The 27,531-nt window shown below is 41.9% G+C and overlaps 1 protein-coding gene across 1 annotated transcript; it reads right to left on the bottom strand.

The window, feature by feature from the left end:
* Positions 1-5,200: 5,200 nt before the first annotated feature.
* On the bottom strand, positions 5,201-24,194 carry LOC119827083 (double homeobox protein B-like). The gene is made up of 7 exons (XM_038348530.2): positions 24,173-24,194; positions 23,169-23,323; positions 20,454-20,547; positions 19,818-19,963; positions 17,868-18,515; positions 15,612-15,769; positions 5,201-5,474 (listed from the first exon to the last, which is right to left on the bottom strand). The coding sequence occupies exons 1-7, from the start codon at positions 24,192-24,194 to the stop codon at positions 5,201-5,203; spliced, it is 1,497 nt and encodes a 498-aa protein (XP_038204458.2).
* Positions 24,195-27,531: the final 3,337 nt, after the last annotated feature.

Raw genomic sequence — 27,531 nt, 5'->3', positions numbered from 1 at the left:
GTACAGCATTGATTGTCCTGGAACTCACTCTATAGATGATGCTGGCCTTAAACTCACCGAGAACCTCCTGCCTTTGCCTCCTAAGTGTTTGGATTAAAGGTGTGAACCATTATGCTCAACTTGTACCACCATGCCCAGCTAGGGTGTCTTGTCTGCATGTATATGTGTGCATGCTCTGTGTTCCTGGTGCCTGCAGAAGTCTGAAAAGGGCACTGTTTCTACTGGAAGTGGAGTTGAGTTCCTATGTGGGTGCTCGCAACTTAACACACGTCTTCTGGAAGAGCAATCTCAACTGTTAAGCTCTTCAGCCCCAAACATAATGAATGTTTAAAAAATTTCTCTCATTCTTCCTTTTAACGCAGGTTCTCCCTTTGTAGCTTAGGCTAGCCTAGACTCAATCCTCTTACTCCACTATCCTCAGTGTTGGGATTACAAATTTGTGCACCGGGCCCAGCCTGTTACATCCGCTTGTGAGTAAGAATACAGCTCTGTGGGCTGGAGCTGAAGCGGCCCAGCTGGTGCAAGGGAGTCTGTGCTGTGGAGAGGTTGGAGCGCTGACATCTAGGCCTCACTTATATAAGGGCAGAGTCTACTTATACTCTATTATTTGGGAATTCTGTCACTTAAAGAAAACATAATTTAGCCCTTACAGTGGCCACTAAACTTTGAACTTAATCCCTCCTGCATCCTCACTGTTCCATTTTTTTTCTAGCACATTGTTTAGATTCACTCAGGGAGTCTAGGTAATATCACTGCCCTGTTAAAACAGACTGCTTTGGTACCACAGTGGAAGATGAACTCCAGATGAGAGTGCCCAGAAGCACACATGATAGATTCCTTCAGAAAGCAGAGGCGATACTTGACAAAGTGAAAGTTACCAATACTCTGACTCCAAAATATTCTAGAGATGTGTGCCTGAGAGCAACACAGTCATCATGAAAGATGATGTACAGTTCAAATGAAGTGTCAGCAGAATTGCTTGGTTAATTGAAGTGTGTTTGTCGAATAGAATAGAGCATGCAGCATGGTTACACCAGGTAAAACTCCAAAACAAGCAAATAGGTCATACACACACACACACACACACACACACACACACACACACACACATCTCACCACAGAAGAAAAAGCACAGGCATAGAAATTTCAAAACCAGGAGCTATTGAGACAGCCCAGTGCTCAAAGGCAGCATTTGCTGCCAGACTTGACAACCTGAGTTTGACCCTAGGACGAGCATGGTGGGTGGAGAAAACCAACCCCTGTAAGTTGTCCTCTGACCCCTACACATGCTATGGAACAAGTGTGCCCACCTATGTAGGTATACATACAAATAAATAAATGTAATGAATGTTGGGAAATAGATTTCAAAACTCTAAACTCTGGGTTGTCTAGCGAGGTAGCTATGATAGCCAACGTTATGTTGATGCTAACTTATGTTACTGTACTTAAGAAACTATAAAGCAAAATTGGACTTCTAATTCTTTATTTAAAGCAATTCATTTATTTTTATTTTATTTGCATGTATGTCTGTGTGAGGGTGTCAGATCCTGGAGTAACAGACAGTTGCTAGCTATCATGAAGGTGTTAGGATTTGAACCCAGTCAGTGTTCTTAACCACTGAGCCATCTCTCCAAACCACAGAGCCATCTCTCCAGCCCAGACTTCTAATTCTTAGGGGCTGATAAAGATTGTTTTTGAAATTGCCTGGTCTTGTACAATTAACAAAATTGTTGTTTATGCAAGATAAACATAAGGTTTATAGCTGTTTCTGCTTCTGTAAACCAAAGCTTGTTTTGTTCAAGATAACCTTCTGCTTGCACATAAACAATGTTCTTTGACTTTATAAATCCCTCACTGATGTGGCTGGGCACTCCACTTGGGAATCCTGAGTCCCTGGTGTAGATCTGGCTCTGATATCTGAATATAAGCCTTTTATTTATTAAAATTTATTAATGGTCAGACTGGTGAATCTCTGAATGACCCCAGACCCATAACAGTAGATATTCATGACAAATTAATGTAGGAAAAACAAGTTTCTCTCCAGATTTTGGACAGAGGTTGGATGAGGGAAGGGAAGCATGCTGCTAAGGAGGGAACCATGAAGGTTTTGATAGTTCTGGGAGGTTATTGTTCACAGAGGACAGAGGTAGATTTGGATCTGGGAATGAGCATATACATCCTATCTGATGTCTCCTGTATGGACAGAGGTACAAAGGAAGGGGGCATTGACACTGTTGTGCCAGTGGAGGGGAGAAAATATCTTTCCCCCTTTCTTCCCTGATGTGGGTAATATCCCACTACTATTTACCACTTTCTGCATTCTGTTTAGATTGCTACTGACTGTTAAAATGTCTTTCTCTTCCCTTAATGTGTTCCCTCAGATAAAATTTATGGAAGGGATGTCACTTAAGGAAACATCTGATAAAGATGAGAAATCACGCATGGTGGTGTGCTGCCATGACACTGCTCCCAGCACCAAGGGTAAATTGGCAGAAGGATCAGAAGTCTGATGTAATCCTAAATTGCATGAGACACTATCTAAACAATAACAATAAAAATAATGAAGAACCTCACTTCTCAGAGGCAGGAGGGTTGACAGAGTAGGAAACATGGCCTGATTTGGTCCTGTATGATCTTGGGACTTAGCTTCCAAAAAATGTAACAGTATAGGAGTGAAAAGCTTGTTCTGGCAGTTCAGCCTAGGATTCTTAGAGCAGGAAGATCCCACCCTCATCACTCAGCACAGCCAAGGACATGGAAACACTTGATTGGCCTGAGGAATGAGTGAGATGGTCAGAGGGGTTCTAACTGTGACGAAATTCTGTGTGGTCAGCATGTGATAGAGGATGATGTCCACTATGTGGAGTAGTTTGAAATGGTCTGCTCTTACTGGGTAGTAAAGGTGGTCAGAGCTCTGGAATCTGCCACACAGAACATGAGTTTCTTTATGGGCAAAAGACATTCAGGAAATTATTTGCAAGTCCCTTCATGTTAAGGAGTATCTAGCCTAGGGTCCCAATGGAGACCTTAGATGGAAAGCAGAAACCTGCTAAAAAGCCTGGCACTGATGCTGGGGCAGAGTGGTTGTTAGTTTTTATTATCAGACTGACAAACTAGAGTCACCTGGGAAAAGGGACCCTCAATGAGGAATTATTTAGTTTAGGTTGATTTTGGGAATGTCTGTTGGAGATTTTATAGAATAGTAGTTATATGAAAGACTTACCCTAAATTGGGCAGAATCATTTCATTGGCTGGGGCCTGAACTGTGTAACAGGGAAGAAAGCTAGAGCATCAGTAGAGGCAAGTAGGCTGCATGGGTGTGTTCATTTCTCTCTGGTCTTGAACGTGTGATGGGACTAGGTGAGCTCTTGTCTTGACTTCCCCCAAATAGACTCTAATCTGGAGCTGTGAGCTAAAAATCAATTATTCCTTTCCTAAATTGTTTTTGGTCAGAGTATTTTACCACATCAATACAGATGAAACTAGACTAGCCAGGACGCTGAACCTAGTGAGAATATCCCAGATACAGGAGTCCTGCGTGGATGCCTGACAGTCTAGGAGAATAGCATGCCTACCTCAGAGACTTGTCTCCATGGGTCTCCGGAAACGTCTCTATTTGGTTAAGGGTGATACAGTCCAACTTGTACAATACATGAGGCTAGAAGGACAAAGCTAAGTCAAGACTAGCTGCATCAGTGAAACACTGTGTCCCAACAGGCCTGGGAAGGCTGTACCTCTGTTGTGCCATTATTGTTGACGGCATATTTATCTCTGGTTTTCTTGATTTTCTCAGACAACCTTTGCTGTGGATAATATTCTTGTACACTGTAAGAATTTGTCATTCATAATAGTTTAATAAAACGCTGATTGACCAGTAGCCAGGCAGGAAGTATAGGCAGGGCAACCAGACTAAAAGAATTCTGGGAAGAGGAAAGGCAGAAGGAGTCAGTGACCGGCCAGATGCAGAGGAAGCAAGATGAGAAATCCTCACTGAGAAAAGGTCCTTCTGTTTATGTGTTGCTTTTATTGGTTAATGAATAAAGAAACTGTCTTGGCATATAATAGGGTAAAAGAACAGAGCTAGGCAGGGAAAACTAAAGTGAATGCTAGGAAAAAGAAGGGCAGAGTCAGGGAGAGGCCATGGATCCTCTGCCAGAGATAGATGTGCTGAAACTTTAGCCAGAAAGCCACAGCCACGTGGCCATACACAGATTAATAGAAATGGGTTAAATTACTATAAGACTTAGCCACTAAGAAGCTAGAGCTAATGGGCCAAGCAGTGATCTAATTAATACAGTTTCTGTGTTATTATTTTAGGTCTAAGCTAGCCAAGTGGCCGGGAACCAACAAGAAGCCTTCCACTAGATTTGGCACCCAACTACATTTGGCACGCTAACATGGTAGACTAAATCCACATAAAACCTAAAAAAGCATAGGGTGGTGGTGGTGCACGCCTTTAATCCCAGCACTTGGGAGGCAGAGGCAGAGGCAGGCAGATCTCTGTGAGTTCGAGGCCAGCCTGGTCTACAAAAGATAGTTCCAGGATAGGCTCCAAAAATTACAGAGAAACCCTGTCTCAAAAAAAACAACCAAACAAACAAAAAACCTAAAAAAGCTTAAAAAGGAACTCTAGACACAGAAAAACAAAAGTTAACCTCACTTTTTTTCTGGCTGGTGGCATGTTGCAACACCCTTTAGAGAGGTTTTCCTGATTTACTGGTAGCAGAAAAAAGCCACACCTTTTTTAAAAGGCAGCTTCCTGAGCCATTCTGCCAGCACAAACTCCAGCTGTGGAGCATTCGGATGGCATTTGTGGGCCCAGGTGTTTGTGTGCCAACTCAGGGTCAGGAGGAAAATAGCTGAGAACATGCCCATAGCTCAGTGTTCCCTGCCTGGACAGGCAGTGGGATCAGGTCTACTAGGTGTGCACAGGCAGGAGAGCATGGCAGATTCCTGCCGCCATACACAGAGATACTTTCAGGCTGTGAAGTGCTCTACATGGCAGATTTAGCTATTACTCAGATAAAAAGGGTTTATATGCTGCATGCTCATTCTCGGAGTTAAAATGTTGAGCACGACTCCTACCTGATAGTAATGCTACCTCCACCGTTTTAAAAATGTGGAGAGGCAGAGCCAGCATCCAGAGCAGCTGCAACCAAGCTGCTTACCATTTTACAAAGCTCTTTAAGACAGTAAAGAATCACAGATATGGCTGCTCTCGTGCTGAGGGGATCCAGAGAGGTGAGTTAGTGGCCACATGGCTGGCCAGCCCCGGGGAACTGAGTCCAGGACCCCTCCAATTCTCTAAGCTTTTCTGGCTGTCCAGTGGGGTGTGTTTCCAGGTGCTGGCTTTCTTTACCCCAATCCACCCTGCCCCCAAGCACTCCTTTACATCTGTGGGGTCCTTGGATCCCCCAGCACAGCCTGCTTCAGGGCAGAGAAGATCTGAGAGCCTGCTCCAATGCTGAGGGGACCTACAAGAGGGCAGACCAAGAAAAACTCCCAAGTACACAGTCAGCCACAGCAAAGATTGGACCAAGATGCCAAGATTCTGCTGGCCTCATTTGAATGAAGAGATGGGCAGGCACCAATGCAAGAATTCCTCCAACATTCTGAAAACAACATGATAACACCAGAATCCAGTGAAAATGCAACAGGAAGACTTGAACATCCTAACCCAGAAGAAGTAGAAGAAATCAACTTTAAATGTAACCTTATGAAAATGATGGAGACCCTTAAACAGGAAGCAAAAAACTCCCTTAAAGAAATGGAAGAGAAGGAAGTCTTGTCAAGACACCAAAGAAGCAGGATGTGACCTGCTCCACTGAAAAAGGTAATAAGCCATGCAGCTAACATAGATAAGAATAATGGGTTATATAACTTATAATAACTAATACTAAGTCTGAGCTAATGGGTCAATCAGTTTATAATTAATATAGACCTCTGTGTAGTTTTCTTTGGGAATTGCCAGCTGTGGGAACTGGGCAGGACAAAAACCCCAACAAGCAGGCCCTCATGTTACAAATGGTGCCCAAATGGACAACTGCATCCACATAAAACCTGAAGAGCTTGGGAAGTAATTCTAGACAGAAAAGAGCAAAGCATGGCTTCTTGGTAGCAGCAATTTCTCAGATCTGCTCTGCTTGCTAGAGGCAAGTGCTCTCATTTAAGAGAGGCTTCCTGGCTCAGCTTTAGCTGCAAAACCTTGCAGCTCTTTTAAAAGGTCCTGCCATAAAACACTTAAATGGTGTTAATAAAAGCTGACTGCATGCTTTTTGGGTTTTAGCAATAGCAGGAAAAAAGCTGCACCATTTTAAAATGCCAGTTTTCTGGGCCGTCCTGCCAGTGCAAACTCTGACTCTTTGAGGCAGAAGGTCTGGCTACAGAGAGAGCATTTGAGTATTGTTTGTGGACACACTGTTGCAGCTTGCTTGTTGGCAAGTACCTTGAAACACCACAAAGTTGTGGCAATAAACATGACTCCAGCCAGTACCTCAACCATGAGGCTGAAATCTCAGAGAGCTAAGAAATGGGCTAGATCCAGCCATCAAAGCCACAGCTTTAATCCTACCCATATTGCTTAGCAAATTAAAGATTCATGTGGTCAGAAAAAGTGAGAGAGATACAGTAAAGAAAAATTCAAAGAAGTAGAAAACCTCTAAATGGTTCACAGTGTGTTAAAAAATATATGCAAGTTTGGGAAAGTACAGAAAGAGGTTAAAGTCCTTTAAAAAGAGAAGAGTTGGGTTTGGTGGCACACACCTTTAATCCCAAGACTTGGAAGATGAAGGCAGGCAGACCTCCGTGAGTTCAAGGTATGGTAGCAAACACCTTTAATCCCAGCACTTGGGAGGCAGAGACAGGCAGATCTCTCTGAGTTCAAGGACAGCCTGGTCTACAGAGTGAGTTCTAGGACAAAAATACACAGAGAACCTGTCTCAAAAACCAAAAAGTAAAAATAAAAGAAATAGACATTAAAATAAAGCCACATAAAGATGGAAAATAGACAGGGAATCTGGATACTGTATGTTATTATGCTCTTTTTGAATTGTTTGAATGCTGAGGAAGGAGCAACAGTGGCTAAAAGATACTTGTTTATAAATGCTGCTGAACTAATCCAAGTTAGGTATTTTAAAAATACCTTGACTTTAAAATTGAAGTCAAAAGGTGTGTTACTTTGGAGAAGAGATTTTGCTTTTCTTTCTACAGAAAATGAGAGGCTGTGGATTCGTTCTGAGCTAAGAAAGGTCAGGTTTGATCAAGGAAGACCACTTGAGAAATCTCCGGTAGGAACAGATGGCCGGGTCTCTGAGTTCTACATCCAGAACAGATTCAAGACTGCTGCCTGAGATGATCAAGACTCACAGGATACTCCAGTCAGGACTTGATCATAATTCAAAATTTTCTTTAAGTCCCCATAAGATTATCAGTACCCCCAACCAGCAGGAAGTAGCCTGGAATACTATGCCCACATTCCCAAATAATGGAATATGGATAGTTTCCCTTGTTTAAAAAAAGAGGGGAAAATGGTACAGAACAATTCTGTATTCTGTCAATTATGTTTTAAATAAATGCTGATTGCCCAGTAGCCAGGCAGAAAGTATAGGTGGGACAACCAGACAGGAAGTAGAGGTGGAACAATGAGAACAGGAATATTCTGGGAAGGAGGAAGCCCATCCCTTTGCAGTCCTGTCCAGACATCGAAGAAGCAGGATGTGATCTACCCTGCTGAAAAGGGTACTGAGCCATGTGGCTAACATAGATAAGAATAATGGATTAATATAAGTTATAAGAGCTAATACAAAGCCTGAGCTAATGGGCCAATCAGTTTATAATTTAAAAAAAGAAATGGAAGAGAAGACAAACAAAAAGTTAGAAGAAATTAATAAATCCCTCAAAGATACCCAAGAAAAACAAGGAAAAGCAATCAAACAGATAATGGAAACAGTTCAAGACTTGAAGACCAAAATGGAGGTAATAAAGAAAACACAGAGGGATGGCTGGATGTGGAAAATATGGGTAAATGAACAGGAACTACAGAGACAAGTATAACCAACAAAATACAAGAGATAGAAGAAAGAATCTCAGGCACTGAAGATGCTATAGCAAAAATACACTCATTGATCAAAGAAAACAGCAAATCCAACAAATTCTTAACACAAAATTTCCAGGAACTCTGGGACACCATAAAAAGACCAAACTTAAGAATAATAAGGGTAGAAGAAGGAGAACAATTCCAGCTCAATGGCCCAGAAAATATATTCAACAAAATTATAGAAGAAAACTTTCCCAACCTAAAGAAGGATATTACTATGAAGATACAAGAAGCTTACAGAAGACCAAATAGACGGGATCAAAAAAAAAATCCCCTTGCCATATAATAATCAAAACACAAAACATACAAAATAAAGAAAGAATATTAAGAGCTGCAAAGGAAAAAGGTCAAGTAACATATAAAGGTAAATCTATCAGAATTACACCTGACTTCTCAATGGAAACCATGAAAGCCAGAAGGTCTTGGATAGATGTGCTGCAGAAACTAAGAGACCATGGATGCAAGCCCAGACTACTATACCCAGCAAAGCTTTCTTTCACTATCAATGGAGAAAACAAGATATTCCAAGACAAAAAGAGATTTAAACAATATGTAGCCACAAATCCAGCCTTATAGAAAGTACTAAAGGAAAACCTCAACCCAAGGAAGCCAACAACACCCAAATAGCACAGACATCTGACAACCCTCCACCAATACAACTCAACGAAGGGAAACACACAAACACTACCACCAAAAAGATAACCGGAGTTAACAGCCACTGGTCATTAATATTGCTTAATATCAATGGACTCAATTCACATATAAAACGGCACAGGTTAAAAGAATGGATACAGAAACATTCTTCTGTTTACAAGAAACACACCTCAACCTCAAAGACAGACACTACCTCAGAGTAAAAGATTGGGTAAAAGTTTTTCAATCAAACAGACCTATGAAACAAGCAGGTGTGGCTATCCTAATATCTAACGAAATTGATTTCAAACTAAAATCAATCAGAAGAAATGGAGAAGGACACTTTATACTCATAACAGGAACAATTCATCAAGATGAAGTTTCAATCCTGAATATCTATGCCCCTAATATCCTGATGAGGAGCAGAAGGAGCGAGAACATGAGGGAGAAAGTCAGGAACGTGAGGGGTGCGTTCACTCATGGAGACAGTGGGACAGAACTAAAGGGAGATCACCAACTCCAGTTGGAATGGGACTGACGGATCATGCGACCAAACCCGTCTCTCTGAATGTGGCCAACAGCTGGGGCTGACTGAGAAGCAAAGGACAATGGCGCTGGGCTCTGATTCTTCTGCATGGATGGGCTCTGTGGGAGCCTTCTCAGCTTGGTCGATCACCTTCCTGGACCTGGGGGGAGTTGGGAGGACCTTGGACTTAGCATAGAGTGGGGAACCCTGATGGCTCCTTGGCCTTGAGAGGGAGGGAGGGGAGGTATGGGTGGAGGGAAGGGGAGGGAAGGGAGAGAAGGAGGGGAGGGAAGGGGGAGGAGGAGCGGAGGGAGGGGGAGGAGGAGGGAAGGAGATGAAAATTTTTAAATATAAAAAAAAAATAAACCATGAGAAAAAAAAAGCACCCACATATTTAAAAGAAACATTACTAGAACTCAAATCACACATCAAACCCCACACACTAATAGTAGGAGATTTCAACACTCCTCTCTCACCAATGGACAGGTCAACCAGACAGAAACTTAACAGAGAAATGAGAGAACTAACAGATGTGATGAATCAAATGGACTTAACAGACATATATAGAACATTCCACCCAAACAGGAAAGAATATAATTTGTCTCAACATCTCATGGAACCTTCTCAAAATTTAATCACATATTCTGTAACAAAGCAAACATCCACAGATACAAAAAAATTGGAGAAATCACCTGTGTCTTATTGGATCACCATGGAGTAAAATTAGACTTTAACAACAATTCCACACCCAGAAAGCCTACAAACTCATGGAAACTGAACAGTCAACTACTGAACCACCCCTGGGTCAAGGAAGAAATAAAGAAAGAAATTAAAACCTTCTTAGAATTCAACAAAAATGAAGACACAACATATCCAAACCTATGGGACACTATGAAAGCAGTGCTAAGAGCAAAGTCCATAGCACTAAGTGGCCACATAAAGAAAACAAAGAAAGTTCACATTAGCAACTTAACTGCACACCTGAAAGCTCTGGAAAAAAAAGAAGCAGACTCACCCAGAAGGAATAGAAGATTAGAAATAACCAAACAAAGAGCTGAAATCAACAAAAGAGAAACATAGAAAATGATACAAAGAATCACTGAAAAAGAGCTGTTTTCTTTGGGAAAATCAACAAGATTGACAAACCCTTATCCAAACTAATCAAAAGGCAGAGAGAAAACACCCAAATTAACAAAATAGAGATGAAAAGGGGAACATAACAACAAACACTGTGGAAATTCAGAGAATCATTAGGTCTTACTACAAAAGCCTATACTCCACAAAATTGGAAAAATGTAAAAGAAATGGACAATTTTTTAGATAGATAGATACCATATACCAAAAATAAATCAAGCCAGGTGGTGGTGGCACGCGCCTTTAATCCCAGCACTTGGGAGGCAGAGGCAGACGGATCTCTGTGAGTTTGAGGCCAGCCTGGTCTACAAGAGCTAGTTCCAGGACAGGCTCCAAAGCCACAGAGAAACCCTGTCTCGAAAAAACAAAAAAAAATAAAAAAATAAATCAAGACCAGGTGAGCAATTTAAATAGACCTATGCAGGATGGTGGTGGTGCACGCCTTAAATCCCAGCACTTGGGAGGCAGATTCAGGCAGATCTCTGTGAGTTCAAGGCCAGTCTGGTCTACAAGAGTTAGTTCCAGGACAGGTTCCAAAGCTACAGATAAACCCTGTCTTAAAAACCAAAGTAAAATAAAATAAAATAAAAATAGACCTATATGCCGTGAGGAAATAGAAGTTGTTATCAAAAACTTTGCAACCAAAAAAAGCCCAGGATCAGTTGGTTTTAGTGCAGAATTCTACCAGAACTTCCAAGAAGAGCTAATACCTGTACTTCTCAATATGTTCTACATAATAGAAGCAGAAAGATCATTGCCAAAATCTTTTTATGAAGCTACAGTTGCCCTGATACCAAAACCGCACAAAGACTCAACCAAGAAAGAGAACCACAGACCAATCTCACTCATGAACATCGATGAAAAATTCTCAATAAAATTCTGGTAAACAGAATCCAAGAACACAATCAAAAAAAATCATCCATTATGATCAAGTCAACTTCATCTTAGAGATGAAGGGCTAGTTCAACATAAAAAATCTATCAATGTAATCCATCATATAAATAAACAAAGAAAAAACCATATGATTATTTCATTAGATACTAAAAAAGCATTTGACATTATGATAAAGGTATTGGAGAGATTAGGGATGTAAGGATCATATCTAAATATAATAAAAGCAATATACAGCAAGCCAGCTAACATCAAATTAAAAGGAGAGAAACTCAAAGCCATTCCACTAAAATCAGGAACAAGACAAGGCTGTCCACTCTCTCCATATCTCTTCAACATAGTACTTGAAGTTCTAGCAATAGCAATAAGACAACATAAGGAAATCAAGGGGATTTGAATCGGAAAGGAAGAAGTCCAACTTTTGTTATTTGCAGATGATAGTGTACATAAGTGACCCCAAAAACTCTTCCAAAGAACTCTTACAGCTGATAAATACCTTCAGGATACAAGATCAACTCAAAAATATCAGTAGCCCTCCTATACACAAAGGATAAAGAAGTGGAGAGGGAAATCAGAGAAACATCACCTTTAACAATAGCCATAAATAGCATAAAGTATCTTTGGGTAACACTAATCAAGGAAGTAAAAAACCTGTTTGACAAGAACTTTAAGTCTTTGAAGAAAGAAATTGAAGAGGATACCAGAAAATGGAAAGATCTCCCATGCTCTTGGATAGGTAGGATCAACATAGTAAAAAATAGTAATTCTACTAAAGGCAATCTATAGATTCAATGCAATCCCCATCAAAATCCCAAAAACATTCTTCACAGACCTTGAGAGAACAATAATCAACTTTATATGGAAAAACAAAAAACCCAGGATAGCCAAAACAATCCTATACAATAAAGGAACTTCTGGAGGCATTACCATCCCTGACATCAAACTCTATTACAGAGCTACAGTAATGAAAACAGCTTGGTATTGGCATAAAAACAGAGATGTTGATCAATAGAATAGAACTGAATACCCGGATATTAATCCACACACCTATGAACACCTGATTTTTGACAAAGAAGCTAAAATTATACAATAGAGGAAAGAAAGCATCTTCAACAAATGATGCTGGCATAACTGGATGTCAACCTGTAGAAGAATGAAAATAGGTCCATATCTATCACCATGCACAAAACTCAAGTCCAGATGGATTAAAGACCTCAATATCAATCTGACCACACTGAACCTGATAGAAGAGAAAGTGGGAAGTAACTGCAATGCATGGGTCACAGGAGACCGCTTCCTACATATAACCCTAGTAGCACAGACAATAAGAACAACAATAAATAAATGGGACCTCCTGAAATTGAGAAGTAAAGCAAAGGACACTGTCATTAAGACAAAAAAGCAACCTACTGAATGGGAGACAATCTTCACCATCCCCACATCAGACAAAGGACTGATCTCCAAAATATATAAAGAACTCAAGAAATTAGACATTAAAATTCTAAATAACCCAATTAAAAAATGGGGTACTGAACTGAACAGAGAATTCTCAACAGAAGAATTTCAAATGGTCAAACTATACTTAAGGACATGTTCAACTTCCTTAGCTATCAGGGAAATACAAATCAAAACAACTTTGAGATACCATCTTATACCTGTCAGTATGGCTAAAATCAAAAACACCAATGATAGCTTATGCTCGAGAGGATGTGGAGTAAGGGGAACACTCATCCATTGTTGGTAGGAGTGCAAACTTGTGCAACCATTTTGGAAATCAGTGTGGTGGTTTCTCAGAAAATTGGGAGCCGACCTACCTCAGGATCCAACAATACCATTCTTGGAAATATACCCAAAAGTTGCCCAATCATACTACAAAAGCATTTGTTCAACTATGTTCATAGCAGCACTATTTGTAATAGCCAGAACCTGGAAACAACCTAGATGCCCCTCAATAGAAGAATGGATAAAGAAGGTGTGGCACATATACACTTCAGAGTTCTACTCAGCGGTAAAAAACAATGACATCTTGAATTTTGCATGCAAATGGATGGAAGTAAAAAACATTATCCTGAGTGAGAGAACCCAATCCCAAAAACATGAATATGGTATGTACTCACTCATTAGTGGATTCTAACCATAAACCAAGAGCATTGAGCCTCTAGTTCATGGTTCTAGAGAAGCTAAATAAGAAGGTGAACCTAAAGAAAAATATAGAGAGATCTATCTACCTGGAAATTGGAAGCAGACAAGATCACCTGGCAAAAGTTGGGAGCATGGGGACAGGGAAGTAGACAGAAAGGGAGAGGGGGAGGGAGAGGGGAGAAGGGGAGGGTTGGGGAGAACTTGGGGGAGTGGGATGGTTGAGATGGAGAAAGGAGGGATATGGGAGCAGGAAAAAGATATCTTAATTGAGGGAGCAATTTCGGGGTTGGCAAGAGGCTTGTCTCTGAAGCGGTTCCCAGGAGTCCATGGGGAGGACCCCACCTAGCACCCTGGGCAGTGGAGGAGAGGGTTCCTGAACTGACCTTGTCCCATAGTCAGACTGATGGCTATCTTGAATATCACCATAGAGCCTTTGTCTAGCAGTGAAGGATGGAGACATAGGCAGAGACCCACATTGGAGCACTGGACTGAGCTCCCAAGGTCCAGTTGAAGAGCGGAAGGAGGGAGAATATGAGCAAGGAAGTCAAGACCATGAGGGGTTCACCCACTGAGACAGTATGTCTGAGCTAATGGGAGCTCACCAACTACAGCTGGACTGGGAATGAACAAGCATGGGATCAAACTGGTCCCTCTGAATGTGGTTGACAATTGGGGCAGACTGAGGGGCCAATGATAATGGCACTGGGATTTGTCTCTACTGCGGGTACTGGCTTTTTGGGATCCTATTCTCTTTGGATGCATACCTTGCTCAGCCTGGATGTAGTGGGGAGGGCCTTGGACTTCCCACATGGCAGGGTACCTTGCCCTCTCTTAAGACTGGAAGGGGTGGGATAGAGGGGGTGGGGAGGAGTGGGAGGGAAGTGGGATGAGGGAAGGAATTTTGATTGGTATTATTTTTAAAGTAATAAAAAATGGAGTTTAAAAAACCAAAAAACAAACAAACTAAAGCCAAGATACAAAAGCTCAAACCAAAAAGGGTGTTTTAAGATTTACAAATGAGCCGGACAGTGGTGGCGCACACCTTTAATCCCAGCACTCGGGAGGCAGAGGCAGAAGGATCTCTGTGAGTTCGAGGCTAGCCTGATCTACAATAGCTAGTTGCAGGACAGGCTCCAAAGCTACAGAGAAACCCTCTCTCAAAAAACAAAAAACAAAAACAAAAAAAGCTATACAAATGCACGCCTTTAATCCCAGCACTTGGGAGTCAGAAGCAGGTGGATCTCTGTGAGTTTGAGACCAGTCTTGTCTACAAATGTTATTAAGGTGTGTACCTGCAAGTAATAAGGGTCTGAGGATAAGTGTAAGTTAACAAATTTCTCTCTCATGTTGCTATTCATAGCCTTAATATTATCAATAAAATGCTGATAAACTATTAACATAACTGGCAAAGTACTACTGCTACCACTACTGCAAGATCAAGATTTTAAATTCTCTTCAGTCATTTTCTAAAGATATTTCTCATTGTACAAAAACATCTCTCACAGTCATTCTGGTATAACTATGCTGCTGTTTATATAATATATGAGTCTAAAACTTATGTTTTCACAAACAAAAAATTCTTATGAGTTCCAGGGAGCCAAATTGAAGGATTCACCTGAAACAGGTCAGATACACCCCCAATTCCCTGGTCCTGAAAAACTTTTTCTTCCTAAACTTAACTTTGTCCTCTGCTCGGCCAATACCTTGCTAGGTTGAAGAGACACAAGACAGTTCCACACCACAAATCCCAGATGGAGTAAAGCAAACAGCTACCCCAGAATATGACCAGAACCTGGATTTCTCAGAACCCCCAAAACTTCAATGCCCACAGATAAGCAGGAAGCAGTCTTGAGAACCTGACAACCCAATCCCCTCAACCTGCCAATGCCTAACTCCCCGCCTTCTTATTAAAGAGAAAGGAGGCAATGTTGCAAATCTTCTGGCCTGGCCTGTCACCTGTGTACCTTCCCCTTTTAGAGACAAGACCCACCCACTCCTTCCCACCCAAACAGATCTCCCATCTCTCTCTCCCTCCCTCCCTTCCTCCTTCCCTCCCTCCCTCTTCTAAAGAGGCAGGCAGCTTCTGCCTCTCTCCCTTCTTCTCTTCTATCCCCACTTTTCTCTCCTATTCTCCCCTCATAACCCCTTACTTTTATGCTGTTCCCAATACCCACTACATAAACTCTATACCCAAGTTTTCTCTGCATAATGTGTCGGTCTCCTTCCCACTGTGGCCTCTGGTCACTGCTGCCACCCCTTCTGGGACCAATCTCACGCAGGTCACCCGCATCATAAATGATAACAGAGGCCATAAGTGTAGGACCCTTAAAAGCAGAGAAGAGGGGCAACTGTGCACAGAGCACAAGTTATGTGAAGACTGAGTATTCAGAAATCCCCAAGTCATGAAGAGCCTCCGTCCCAGCCCCACCTCCACCCCCCCTAGAACTACAGGCACTGCCATAGGGACTTCTGACCTCTACAGCAGCAAAAATATAAATTATCTGTGGCTTGAGACATACATTCTGTGGCACTGTGATGGTTTCTCAAGTGACACAAATGAGTGCAGAGTTTCGGGTTGCAAGATGAAAGTTATTGGTGTGGACTGGCCAGTGGCCATTAATACTATAGTTAGCACTACTGTACCACACACTGAATAACTGACTGGTAATTAGTAAGTGTTAGTAGCTTTTAACTCACTGTGACCAAAACATCTTGTAGAAACAACTCAAGAAGAGCCATTAATTTGGGTTCTTTTCAGAAAGTTTTAGTCCATTATCACAGAGAGGCATGGTGAAGTGCTTTGGTCTACGCATCAGGACCATGTGGTGAATGCTGCCCACATAGTGACTATGACTCTCGAGACCCACCCCTGACCTACCTCTGTTGGTCAGAACCCACCTCCTAAAAGCTCCACAAATTCAAAATAGCACCGTCAGCTGAGAGGCAAGCATTGAAAACATGAGCTCATAGAGGACACTTCAGATTGAAAACAAAGCAGATAATAAATAAAACAGGTTTTTGTTTGTTTTGTTTGTTTTGTTTTGAGACAGGGTTTCTCTGTGTTGCTTTGAAGCCTGTCCTGGTATTAGCTCTGTAGAGCAGGATGGCCTCAAACTCACAGAGATCCACCTACTTCTGTCTCCCAAATGCTGGGATTAAAGTGTGCACTACCACCACCTGGCTGATGAAACAGCTTTTTAACAAGTTTTTAAACCATAATTAAAATTAAAACTAAGCTGGGACCTTGCCGGTGCCTCAGGACCTGCAGCTGCCCCTAAGCAAGAGAGGCCAGCTGGCTTTCAGAGAGATCAGCAAGGGATAACTTTTGAAGATCAGATCCAAGAAGGGAAGAAAGTTCTGAAACTCAAAACTGAAATGGGTGGCAAAGAAAATATTGGAAACATAATTGAAAAAACTGCATTCCATTAAAAACTGATGAAGTAATCAGTTCAGAAATACACAACTTGAAGGATAGTATTCAAGCTGTGCAATTATTATCAACTAGAGATGATTTCCAAGGTCAAACTATGACATCACACCAGGCATGTCACCTTAAAGACAATAAAAAGATGTAAGCAACTGCAGAAAAGCCCAACAGGAAGCTAACATGCCTTTAAAAAGATGAGTGCTTGGCTACTATCATGGTCAGGTTGTTCAATCTATCATGAATCCATTTAAAAAGCTTCCAAATGTCCAAGAAACAAACTTCCCACTACTGTGTCTAAAGCTTCGAAGGCTCAGTCTTTGCCTGGAAATGGCATTAGTATAAGAGCCTCAAATGTGACTGCTACCACCGAGTCTGTAAACACTAAATCTGTGAGCACTATGTTGAAGAACACACTTGTGCAACCACCTATTCGAACCCTCCACAATAATACCCAGGGTACTGCAAAACAGGGCCTTAGCAGGACCCTTGCCAGTGTTACTATCAGAAAAAGACCTTTTGAGAAAGAATTACTATGATCACAACCAGTTGTATATCCATCCTCAAGACACAAAAAGAGATAAGGCACCATCAAGAAGCATAACATCTGAAGGTGTAGCCAGGACGAATTTGTCTAATACCAGACTGCTATAAAAGTCAAAAAAAAAAAGAGTGAGACCAGATTTCAAGAATAAATTAGAAATAAAAACTGTTTCCTTTGTGTGTCAAAGTGGTTTATGCTGTTTACTGATTTGAATTAGTTCCGTAATTCAGTATATTTATTCTTCACTATATCCACTGATTTCAAACCCAAGGACAGATGTCCTAGATTAGGATCTTAACAGTTTCCTGAATCTGAGTCACTGATGAACTTCACGCTGTGAAAGAGAATCTGAAAATATCTGAGAAGCTCTCCAAGCAAAGCACAGTCATCTACATGGGGCCTGGATGCGGAAAGACAAGGTCTTTTCCTGAAAACTGGTGTGCAGTGCGGATTAACAGAAAAGGCTTGAGGCTTAAACCTCTTGCTGTGGACTTGTGCCCACTAGAGATACACTGGCAGGCTGCTGAAGCTGCACCTGCTGTGGATGGAGCTCAGATTCACCAGGAGTCCAGTATTTTTCGTCAGGTATCCATTCAGCCAGCATCGACTGGAGCCATTCATCCCAATGTTGCAGAAAGGCAAAGTCTTTCTGGTCCAGTTCCCGAAAGTGTTGATTGATGACTGGAGCCTGAGTAAAACTGTCTAAGGGTGGTATAGCCGAACCATTGCTCTCACCGGGATCTCGCCGTCTTTCTTGGGTTTGGAGACATAAAGGAGCCTGAGTGTGGAAGCCCTCCTCTCCCGGAGTTACCACCGGTGATAAGTGGCCAATAAACACTGAGGAATTTTGACCATCACCCCTTCCCTGTACCACCTGGGAGGGCTGTAGTACTGTGGTCCTTGACAACCGCTTCTGATGGCCCCTGGAGAGATTCAAAGGACCAGATGGTGTGTGGGGTGGAGAAAGAGCTGTTGTAACTGACAGGCGGCTGGTGAGAGTTTTGGAAGGAGCAGGTTGATCAGTAGTCTTCAGGGCAGGGCACTGGCTGTTCTGGGATAGCTGAGCAGTTGCCTGAGTGCCCTGTTTGGGATCTGGATGCCGAGCTCTCCGGTTCTGAAACCATATCTAAAACATACACACACACACACACACAAACACACACACACACACACACACAGAGAGAGAGAGAGAGAGAGAGAGAGAGAGAGAGAGAGAGAGAGAGAGAGAGCTTAATAACAGAAGTGATTCCACCTGTTTCTTACCATTTGCTAAGCAGAATAATAACAGGGTGCCAAGGACCAAACCTTTCAAATGCAGGATCTCTTGGTACTTCATTTCCTCCAACTAGACCCCCAATTCCACATCTCTACCACGTCCCAACAATCCATTAATATTTCGAATAGATTCTTTGCAGTGATCAGCTCAGAGGTCTTCTGATCTAATAAGCTCTGGGAATGCCTCATCTCACCAACACACGGGGAGACGAGCTTCACTGATCTTCAGTGTTTCTCAATCCCATTACATTGACAATCAAGATTAAGTAAATCATGGCACATGGCCATGGGTAAAAATAACACTATGGTTGAAAACATAGATTTAGAATCCACCCCCTTTGGTTCCCAGCCCTGATTCAGGAAACAAGTTCTCAAAAGCAGGGGGAATTTCTGCTCATCAAGGAGCATCTAAGAAAATGGAACTTCCAGAGGGCATGGAAGCACAATGGCGGATAGAATTATCTAAGGACATACCTTAGAAGCACGCTTATCAATCTCCATAATATACAAAGAGTGGGAATTTTCAAACCGTGCAGGCAGTGTTCTAAATTTCTCAGGATACAATAAGAGATGAGCTGAAAGCTAGGCATGCAGACATCCCACGTACAGAGGGTTTGGATGCTAACTAACATCCTAATGCACAGGACAACACCCTTATCCTCTGGTACTGAACTTTCAATATTTCTGAGGATTAGAAACACTAACAAAGATTGTGTTCTCAAAACAAGTGTGACTTTCCAGCTTTCCCAATCTCACCTAGCCGTTTTCACTTTCCTCTCTCCCGCCTCCTTCCCTCCCTCTCTCTCTCCCTCCATTCCTTTCTTCTTTCCCTGGTTTTTCAAAACAGGGTTTCTCAGTGTAACAGTCCTGGCTGTCCTGGAACTCAATTTGTAGAACAGGCTGGCCTCAAACTCACAGAGATCCACCTGCTTCTGCTTCCCAAACACTGGGATTAAAGGTGTGCACCACCACCACATGGCTAATAACTTATTTCTTATTTCCTATGCTTCCACAGGTCTGATGCGACTGTTTTTCAGAATGTCTACATCTCATACCTAGAACAGAGGGGATAGCCCCAAACAGTCTGCATTTGTCCAGCAACAGCTTGCATAGGACAAATGACTGCCAGAGACAAAGACCCTGAGCAACATACATGAATTCTGGATTCCGGGATGCCTGTTTGTTGAGCCAGTTTTTCCCTCGTAACAATCCCAGGGAATCGATTCTTCTCAAAAGCTTCAATTAGAATATCAGTCTGAAATCTTGAAAAATGTGTCCGGCTCCTTCCAGCTTCTTTAACTACTGAACACATAGGCACACAACAGGGTTTGCAAGTCAGTTTTCACATTCAAACTTGAAAAAAAAAAGCAACATTTTGGATATTGTTCTGACTACTTTTACTCTTGGAATATGCTCCACCTTATACTACCAAAGAACTCTTGTCCCTGAAATGAAACCCCAGAGGTGACAGATACAGCATCACCAAACAGCAGCAGAAACAAGGAAAGGGAAGCTTTTCTTGCTAAGAGACCATTCCTGTAGCCCAGGCTAGACTCAGACTCTCTAGGTAACCAGAGATGACCCTGGATTTTCTTGATCCCCTAGCTTTCACCTCCCAAGGCTGGGATTACAGTTACTACCCCAGTGAGATAGTGTTTGTATCTCATGCTCAGAATACAATAGGTCCCTGGTCTAAGCTTTCTCTATAGAATATTTCTCCATAGCACACAGTTGTTTACATTCCCAAAGAAATCAATGGAGAGGTTCTATTTGAATTCGTGGGGCTTACCTTTAGGTTTATCCTGTCCCTTGGCTTGGCTTTCTTCAAAGCAACATTCAAACTCCACTTGTTTCTGTATTTTTCTGTTCTTCTGGAACCAAGTCTGTGCGGGGGGAGGGGAGAGGGAAGAAAATGAAGAGAGGGAACACGGGATGAAACTCAGTCTAGATCACTGCAAACGTTAACTAAACAAGCTGATTGGGCATCTTCCCTGGAGACCATGTCCATAAGAGAATTCAGTTATTCATATTGCTATGTTTATCTAAGACACCAACAGGAAACTCCACTCATTCTCCCTCCTGCTCTCCCAACCCCCTACCGTGCACACACACACACACACACACACACACACACACACACACACACTTCATACTTGTTAAGTGGGTAATGTTTTCAATGCTAATTTCTTGGCCCCTCTTTTGAGCAAATATTATTTCACAATGTGCAATACATATAGACTTAATCTTTGAAAATAATTCCCTTAAATAGGAAGGCAGAATTGACACTAATTTCTGATTACATCTTACATTATTTCACTCCATGGGAAGCCACAAATAAGGAGACTCCCAGGGATGCCAACATATAGTTTTAAAACTGTTTCCACAGCCTGGAGAGATGGCTCAGCAGCTAAGAGCACAGGCACATAATACTCTTCCAGAGGACCTGAGTTCAATTCCCAGCCACATCAGGTGGTTAACAACTCCCAGTAAACACAGCTCACAGATACATACATACTTAAAATAATAAAGCTAAGTTTAAAAAGCCATATGTACTGCTATAATTGAATTTATTTGCACTTGCCAGGTGGTGGTGGTGCATGCCTTTAATCCCAGCATGTGGGAGACAGAGGCAGGCGGATCTTTGTGAGTTCAAGACCAGCCTGGTCTACAAGAGCTAGTTCCAGGACAGGCTCAAAAAAACTACAGAGAAACCATGTCTTGAAAAAAGAAAAAAACAAAACAAAACAACAACAACAACAACAAAATTTATTTGCACTTGTTTTCTCGAAGGAGAACTGTGGGTTTTGGTTTTCTTGTTTTCTTGGGTGGGTTGTTGCTGGTGTTTTAGTTTTTCTGAGTATTTTCTTTGGACTGATAATTCACTCTAGCATTTACAACCTTAATGACAACCACTATCAGCTGAGTTGTTAGGCATAGGCCTTGCAATCCTTAAACACCAATTTCAAGTTTTGTTCTCAAAACTCCTCATGTTTTCCAGATTCAGCATTGAAAATAAGTTTTCAAATTAAAGCCTTATGAACAGCTGGAAGCTTCCAACTAATGAGTAGGTACAAACGTTCTCAAGAGCCATCAACACCCCGCAAGGTTCGGAGCTTTTCCATCAGTTCGAGTCTTTTGGGTACCCAGCCACCAAGTGTGCCCACATGGAACAATTTCATTAGCATTATTTGTGCCAACCATCTCCCATATGGATATATGGATAGTTTATCAGGGCATAAGAAAATTTTCCTGTCTCCAGGATTTCCAAAGAGTCAAGTCATTATATCAAATGATTATTCATCAAGTATAAAAACTTGAACTAATTTTCTCACCTCTAAAAGTTTTTCTTCACTGGTTTAAATACCAATCCACTTGATAAAATTATACAATTTACTACTCTAGTTCACCTCTGTCTGTCACATCAGCAATTTTATTAAAATAAACCATATAGAATTTTACACAAAGCTTTCATGTAAAGGACATTTGAGATTATAAAAGAAGGAGGGAGAAGAGAGGGAACAAGAAGAAGAAGGAAGAGAGAGAGCGCTATGGTGGCACACCTATAACCCAGCGTTAAAGAGGCAGAGGCAGGCAGTTTTCTTAATTCTAAGACATAGCTTGGTCTACATAGTAAGACTTTGTCTCAAAAACAAAAACAAGCCATGCAATGGTGGTGCACACCTTTAATCCCAGCACTTGAACTCCGGTGACAGAAGCAGGCAGATTTGAGTTTGAGGTCAAGCAGGACAGTGAGTCCCAAACTAGCCAGCACTACACAGAGAAACCCTATGGGGGAGGAGGGGGAGAGAAAGAAAAAAGAAAGAAAGAAGGGAGCGAGGGAGGGAGGCAGGGAAGGAGGGGAGGGAAGGAAGAAGAAAGGAAAAAAGGAAGAGAGAAAAGACAAAGGAAAAAATGAAAGTAGGAAGACGTCTAGAGGGACTGGGAGGGGAATAACAGAAGAAATTCAGAGAGGATGATTTAGATTTAAAAAATTATCTGGTCCATGGTGGTGCACGCCTTTAATCTCAGCACTCAGGAGGTAGTAACAGGCAGATCTCTGTGAGTTCAAAGCCAGCCTGGTCTAAAAAAAAAATTAATAAACAAGTGAGAAAAGAATAAAGGATAAAATAGTACCAGCAATTTTCATGAGGTCTTAACTTCCCTATATTTTCACAGATGTTAAGTTTATTCCTTAAGTTCTCACGATGAAAGGTTCTACATTACTATTCTGATGACATAATTTCTTATATTCTGTAATTCTCAAGATAATAATTTCATTATCTCCTATGGGGAAACCATGAACTAGTTATCCTTTCCCATCAGTGCAGGCTCACAAACAATATTTCCTTCAATAAAACATTTTATTTCTGTTTTATCTTCCCAATACATATGGAATAAACTTAGAAAAATATAGCCCACCTATGAGACTTGCCCAAGGGAACTTAGCCTGGCTTTGCTCTTCACCTTGACTCAGAGAGAGAGAAGACAGGGGCGTAATGCCTACCATAATTTGAGACTCTGAGATGCCCAGTTCCTTAGCCAGATGTCCCCTTGTAGCTAAATCTGGATTAGGATTCTTCTCAAACCATGCATGAAGAGTGTTCTTTTGATTCTGGTTCAGAATAATTCTCCTTCTCCGAGCTTCTTTTTCCAGTAGGCCTAGCAAAGAAAGACAGGGAAAAATGTGAGAAGGCCATCTTTTCTGGCATGACCTCCCACCATATCTGCTCCATCAGACACACAATGTTGACTATGTATTTTTAATTTAGTGATATCTTTTTGTTTTTGTTTTTTATTGAAACAGGGTTTCTCTGTGTAGCCTTGGCTGTCCTGAAACTCACTCTGTAGAGCCAGCTGGCCTTAAACTAACAGAGATCCTCCTGCCTCTGCCTCCCCAGTGCTGGGATCAAAGGCGTGCTCCACCACCACCCAGCTAGGAATGTATCTTAAGCCATGCCAATAAGGACATGCACAGGTGTAAATATGAATTTTAGAAAAGATGATAATCATATTAGAATAAAAGCAAGAAATTACAGAAATTCCCACAATGGTAGATGAAAATAGAAAGTAGTGGGAACTAGAAACATGCAAATTAATGAAACATGTACATAAGTTTTAAAAATTGAAAGGTTAAAAGATTGAAAGGTTAGATTATTATACAAAAGTTGAACTTTGGAATAAATGACATGGTTTTAATAAAATGAAACATTAGATATTTAATTTTCTCTTTATCCAAAGTGTCAACTTAAATATTCTAAGTAGTCTCCTAAAAAAAAAAAAAAAAAAAAAAAAAAAAAAAAAAAAAAAAAAAAAACCCTGTTTATTTAAATTACAAGTTCCAAGAATTTCAAAACACTCATCCATCAACCCACCCAAAATGTAAAATCCAGCTCTCTTGCCCTCCCTCATACAGTGGGAAAATAATGATTGTGATGTAAAAGTTTTGAGGTTTGGAAAAACAAAGGAGGCCTTTGGCATCGCCACAGGAATAAACAGTGAGAAACATACCAAAAGTGCAGCTTAGATCCATGCTGAAGTCACCTGGAACCCAGGAGAGACAGACGAGACAGACGAGTGAAGTGGCCCGACTGAGCTGCTCACAGAGACACAGTGTTTATAAGAGCCCAGTCTGGCCCACCCAACCCTTAACTACCTGTTGCTTTAATCCCTTCATTAAATGTGCAACAGCACTGTGGCAAATCTTGATTGTCAACTTGATTGGATTAAGAGGTTCCTGGGAGATTGGTGGGCCCCGCCTCTGGGTGTGTCTGGGGTGTTTCCAGACAAGATTAAATCATAAGCAAGTTGAGCTAATCACAGGTTTAACCCTTTGATGGACTGACATTTAGAAGACTATTGACAGGCGGTGGACTGTGAATGATGGGACTTAGTTGGAGGGTTGCTGAGACTGCGTGACTTTAAAGGCCAGGCCTTGACCGTGGTGCATTCCTGTGACCCTCTCTATCTCTGCTACCTTATTTCCAAGAGAAACAGCCTCAGACTCACTGCATTGATAATCTGCCTGATCAGGTCCCTGGCGGTGGAGTCTGCTAACCACAGACAGACCCTCTGAACCAGTGAGCAAGAAGTGAATTCTTCCTCCTTCAAAGTGTCTCTCTGGGACACTTGTTAGAACAATGTGAAATTTGACTAACACATCCACAGAAAAGAAATTTGAAGTAATTATTTACACAAAGAAATCAAATTTGGAGAAAATACCAATTCTTCTGGGTAATTTTGCATCTATCTTAATATCATATAAATGTATGGTTTCATTTCTGAGCTCTCTAGATTGTACCTGTATATTATTTCATCTTTTTCATTATTTGCTGTGCTCAGGATGGAACCCAGTCTCACGCATGGTAAGAGGAGAGAGCCAACTCTCACAAGATGTCCTCTGACCTCCACATATAGCATGACAGGGATGTGCCCATCTTATATATACATAAATAAATAACAACTTTATATAACCACATTCAATATATGGTAAGAAAAGAATGAACCAAGAACCTTCTCCTTCTGAGTACATGTGTTCAGGGGAGAGTTATAGAAAGTTAGAAATATGATCTGTTGTTGTTTTTTATTTGCACCTAAGAATAGCTTAGATTAGACATAGGTATGTCAAGTTGGTATAACTGTTGTAACTCTGGGGAAAGTAACAGTGGAATTAAAACTGCTAGTGAGAAATCATTTCAGCTGTCTCTGTTGCTAAAGAAAAGACAGTTCATGCTTTAGAAAAGCTGATAGACTCAGGACCTCTGAGAAACAAGCTGTCTTCTTTTTCAGCTGAGATAAAATACCCCAATGAAAAGCATGGTGAGGAAGGAAGGGTTCCGTTAGGCTCACAGATCCAGGCCCAGTTCATCATACAGGGCGGTCAAGGCAGCAGGAGCCTGAAGCAGCTGCTCACACTGTTTCCCAAGTCAGGAATCAGGCAACCAAGGATGGCTCTGCTCAGCTAGCTTTCTCCTTTTTAGTGCAGTCTGCGACCCAAGCCCAAACCCCAGGAATGGAGTGGCCTCTTTGGAAAGTGGGTCTTCCCACCCCAATTAACTTATCAAGATTAACTTGCAGGTGTGTCAGGAGGCTTACCTTCCAGTGAGCCCGAACCCTGCAGAGGTGATAATAATTTTTTACCCATCACCCACATCTCCACCAATCCTATAAAAGCTAGGTATTCACGGCAGTATGTCCATTCCACCATCAGGTTTTCTAGTTTGTTTTACATTCTAGTCAGACATACATTTTTAAAAATTGTTGGCTGAACACTTAACATTGCCAATTTTCTGTAGACCATAGCCAAAAGTCACATTTCAATATGCATGTATTGTTAAAAATATGTTTTGTTGACAAGATATATTCTTGTGGCTTGGCATAAAATACATTGTTGTCTTCACTTAAAAAAATATTTGCAATAACAAAGAAAAGAAAACAGACAATAAGTTGGGAGTCCCTGTAGCTAAATGAAATCAGTTGCATTAATTAACCTTTGTGCAGGGTGTTACAGATATCTGTGTATGAGACCAGTTTCAGTTCCAAAACAGCCACGTGACTAAACTAATGAAAAAATACTTGTGCAGAAAAAAATCCTATCTAGACCCACAGTATCTTACCTTTGTGGTAAAGAGGAGACCCAGGAGCCCCTGATCCCTTCCCCCCACTCATGTATCTGCAAATTAAGCAGAGATGGAGATCTAGTCTAGGCGTTTCAGTCAGGCAGCAGAAATTACCTAGTTAGGGGAATCGCATCTGAAACTGAAGGATGTGAAAAACACCTCTCCAGCAGCAACTTGGTGTCCCACTGATACCACCTCGTCCTCTTCATAGCCTCCTCCTTTCCCCATTCCACATACCCCCTTCCCCACTGTATCAGAAGAGAAAAATGTTTGCTTTCTGGGATAAGATGGCGGATTGAACGCATCCTCCGTGCAACCCCGGGACAGAAGAGTCAGGGTAACAAAGACAGGGTAACAAATACGGTGTGTTCCCAAGAAAGAAAAGAAAGGAAACGCATCAAAAACAGGTGACAGGTCAGATGAAAAAGGATGGAAAGATACAAAGGCTAGCTATGACAAAGACAGGAAGAAGCCGTCTGCAGCCCCAAGCCCCGCAGAGGAGCAGGAGCCCCAACCACGCGTAAGCGTGTCAGCTCTAGTGACAAAAGACTGGCAGTCCCAGCAGCAGGATAAACCCACAGTTCTCACAAGCCTTAATCCAGTGGGGGAGGGGAGATAATGCTTCCTCCGGTGGGGAGCCGCTAGGGGCGGGAAAGAAATTCTGAATCCAGTCCCTGCATCCAAAGCCCTATCCAACCTGCATCAGAAGTGCAGTGCTATACCAGGTGCCTGGTCGAGAAAGGGCCTTTTGTTTGAGACTAGGCTACTCTGGGACTCCGAAAACAAGGAACAGTAGTCACAAGTCAGCGAACATGGGGCCACTCTGCAACAGAAGCTACCAGACGCAGAAGCAAAGAGGAAGGGTCTGACGTGGGCGGGCAGTGAAGTTTTAGAGGCGGGAGCTCAGCGGAGGTGCCCCCTCCCTGAGAACTGAGAGCGGGGGCCCCACACTCAGCCCGCCGTTCCCAGCAAAGACACAGAGAGATCCAAGATCCGGCTGGCGGATTCCTTGTCCTCTGGAGTTGCCTCTAGTCTGCCACGTGATGAAAGAAAACACCAAGAGCCCAGAGCTGGCAGATGGCTGGCTCTATTTCCAACAGGGAGGCTTGCTGCTAGGCTGGGGCTGCGTGCCCGAAAACAGGCAGACAGCTTGTCATCCTCTCCCGGTGCAAAAACCAGCACTCCTTGATTCTCTTCCGATACACTCCTGGACACCTCTAGGCTTGGACATTTGCCACCGCTGGGTTTACA

This window comes from Arvicola amphibius, chromosome 12 (genome assembly GCF_903992535.2).
Source record: "Arvicola amphibius chromosome 12, mArvAmp1.2, whole genome shotgun sequence".
In the NCBI taxonomy this organism is placed as follows: Eukaryota; Metazoa; Chordata; class Mammalia; order Rodentia; family Cricetidae; genus Arvicola; species Arvicola amphibius.
This window is presented reverse-complemented; position numbering and strand designations above follow the sequence as displayed.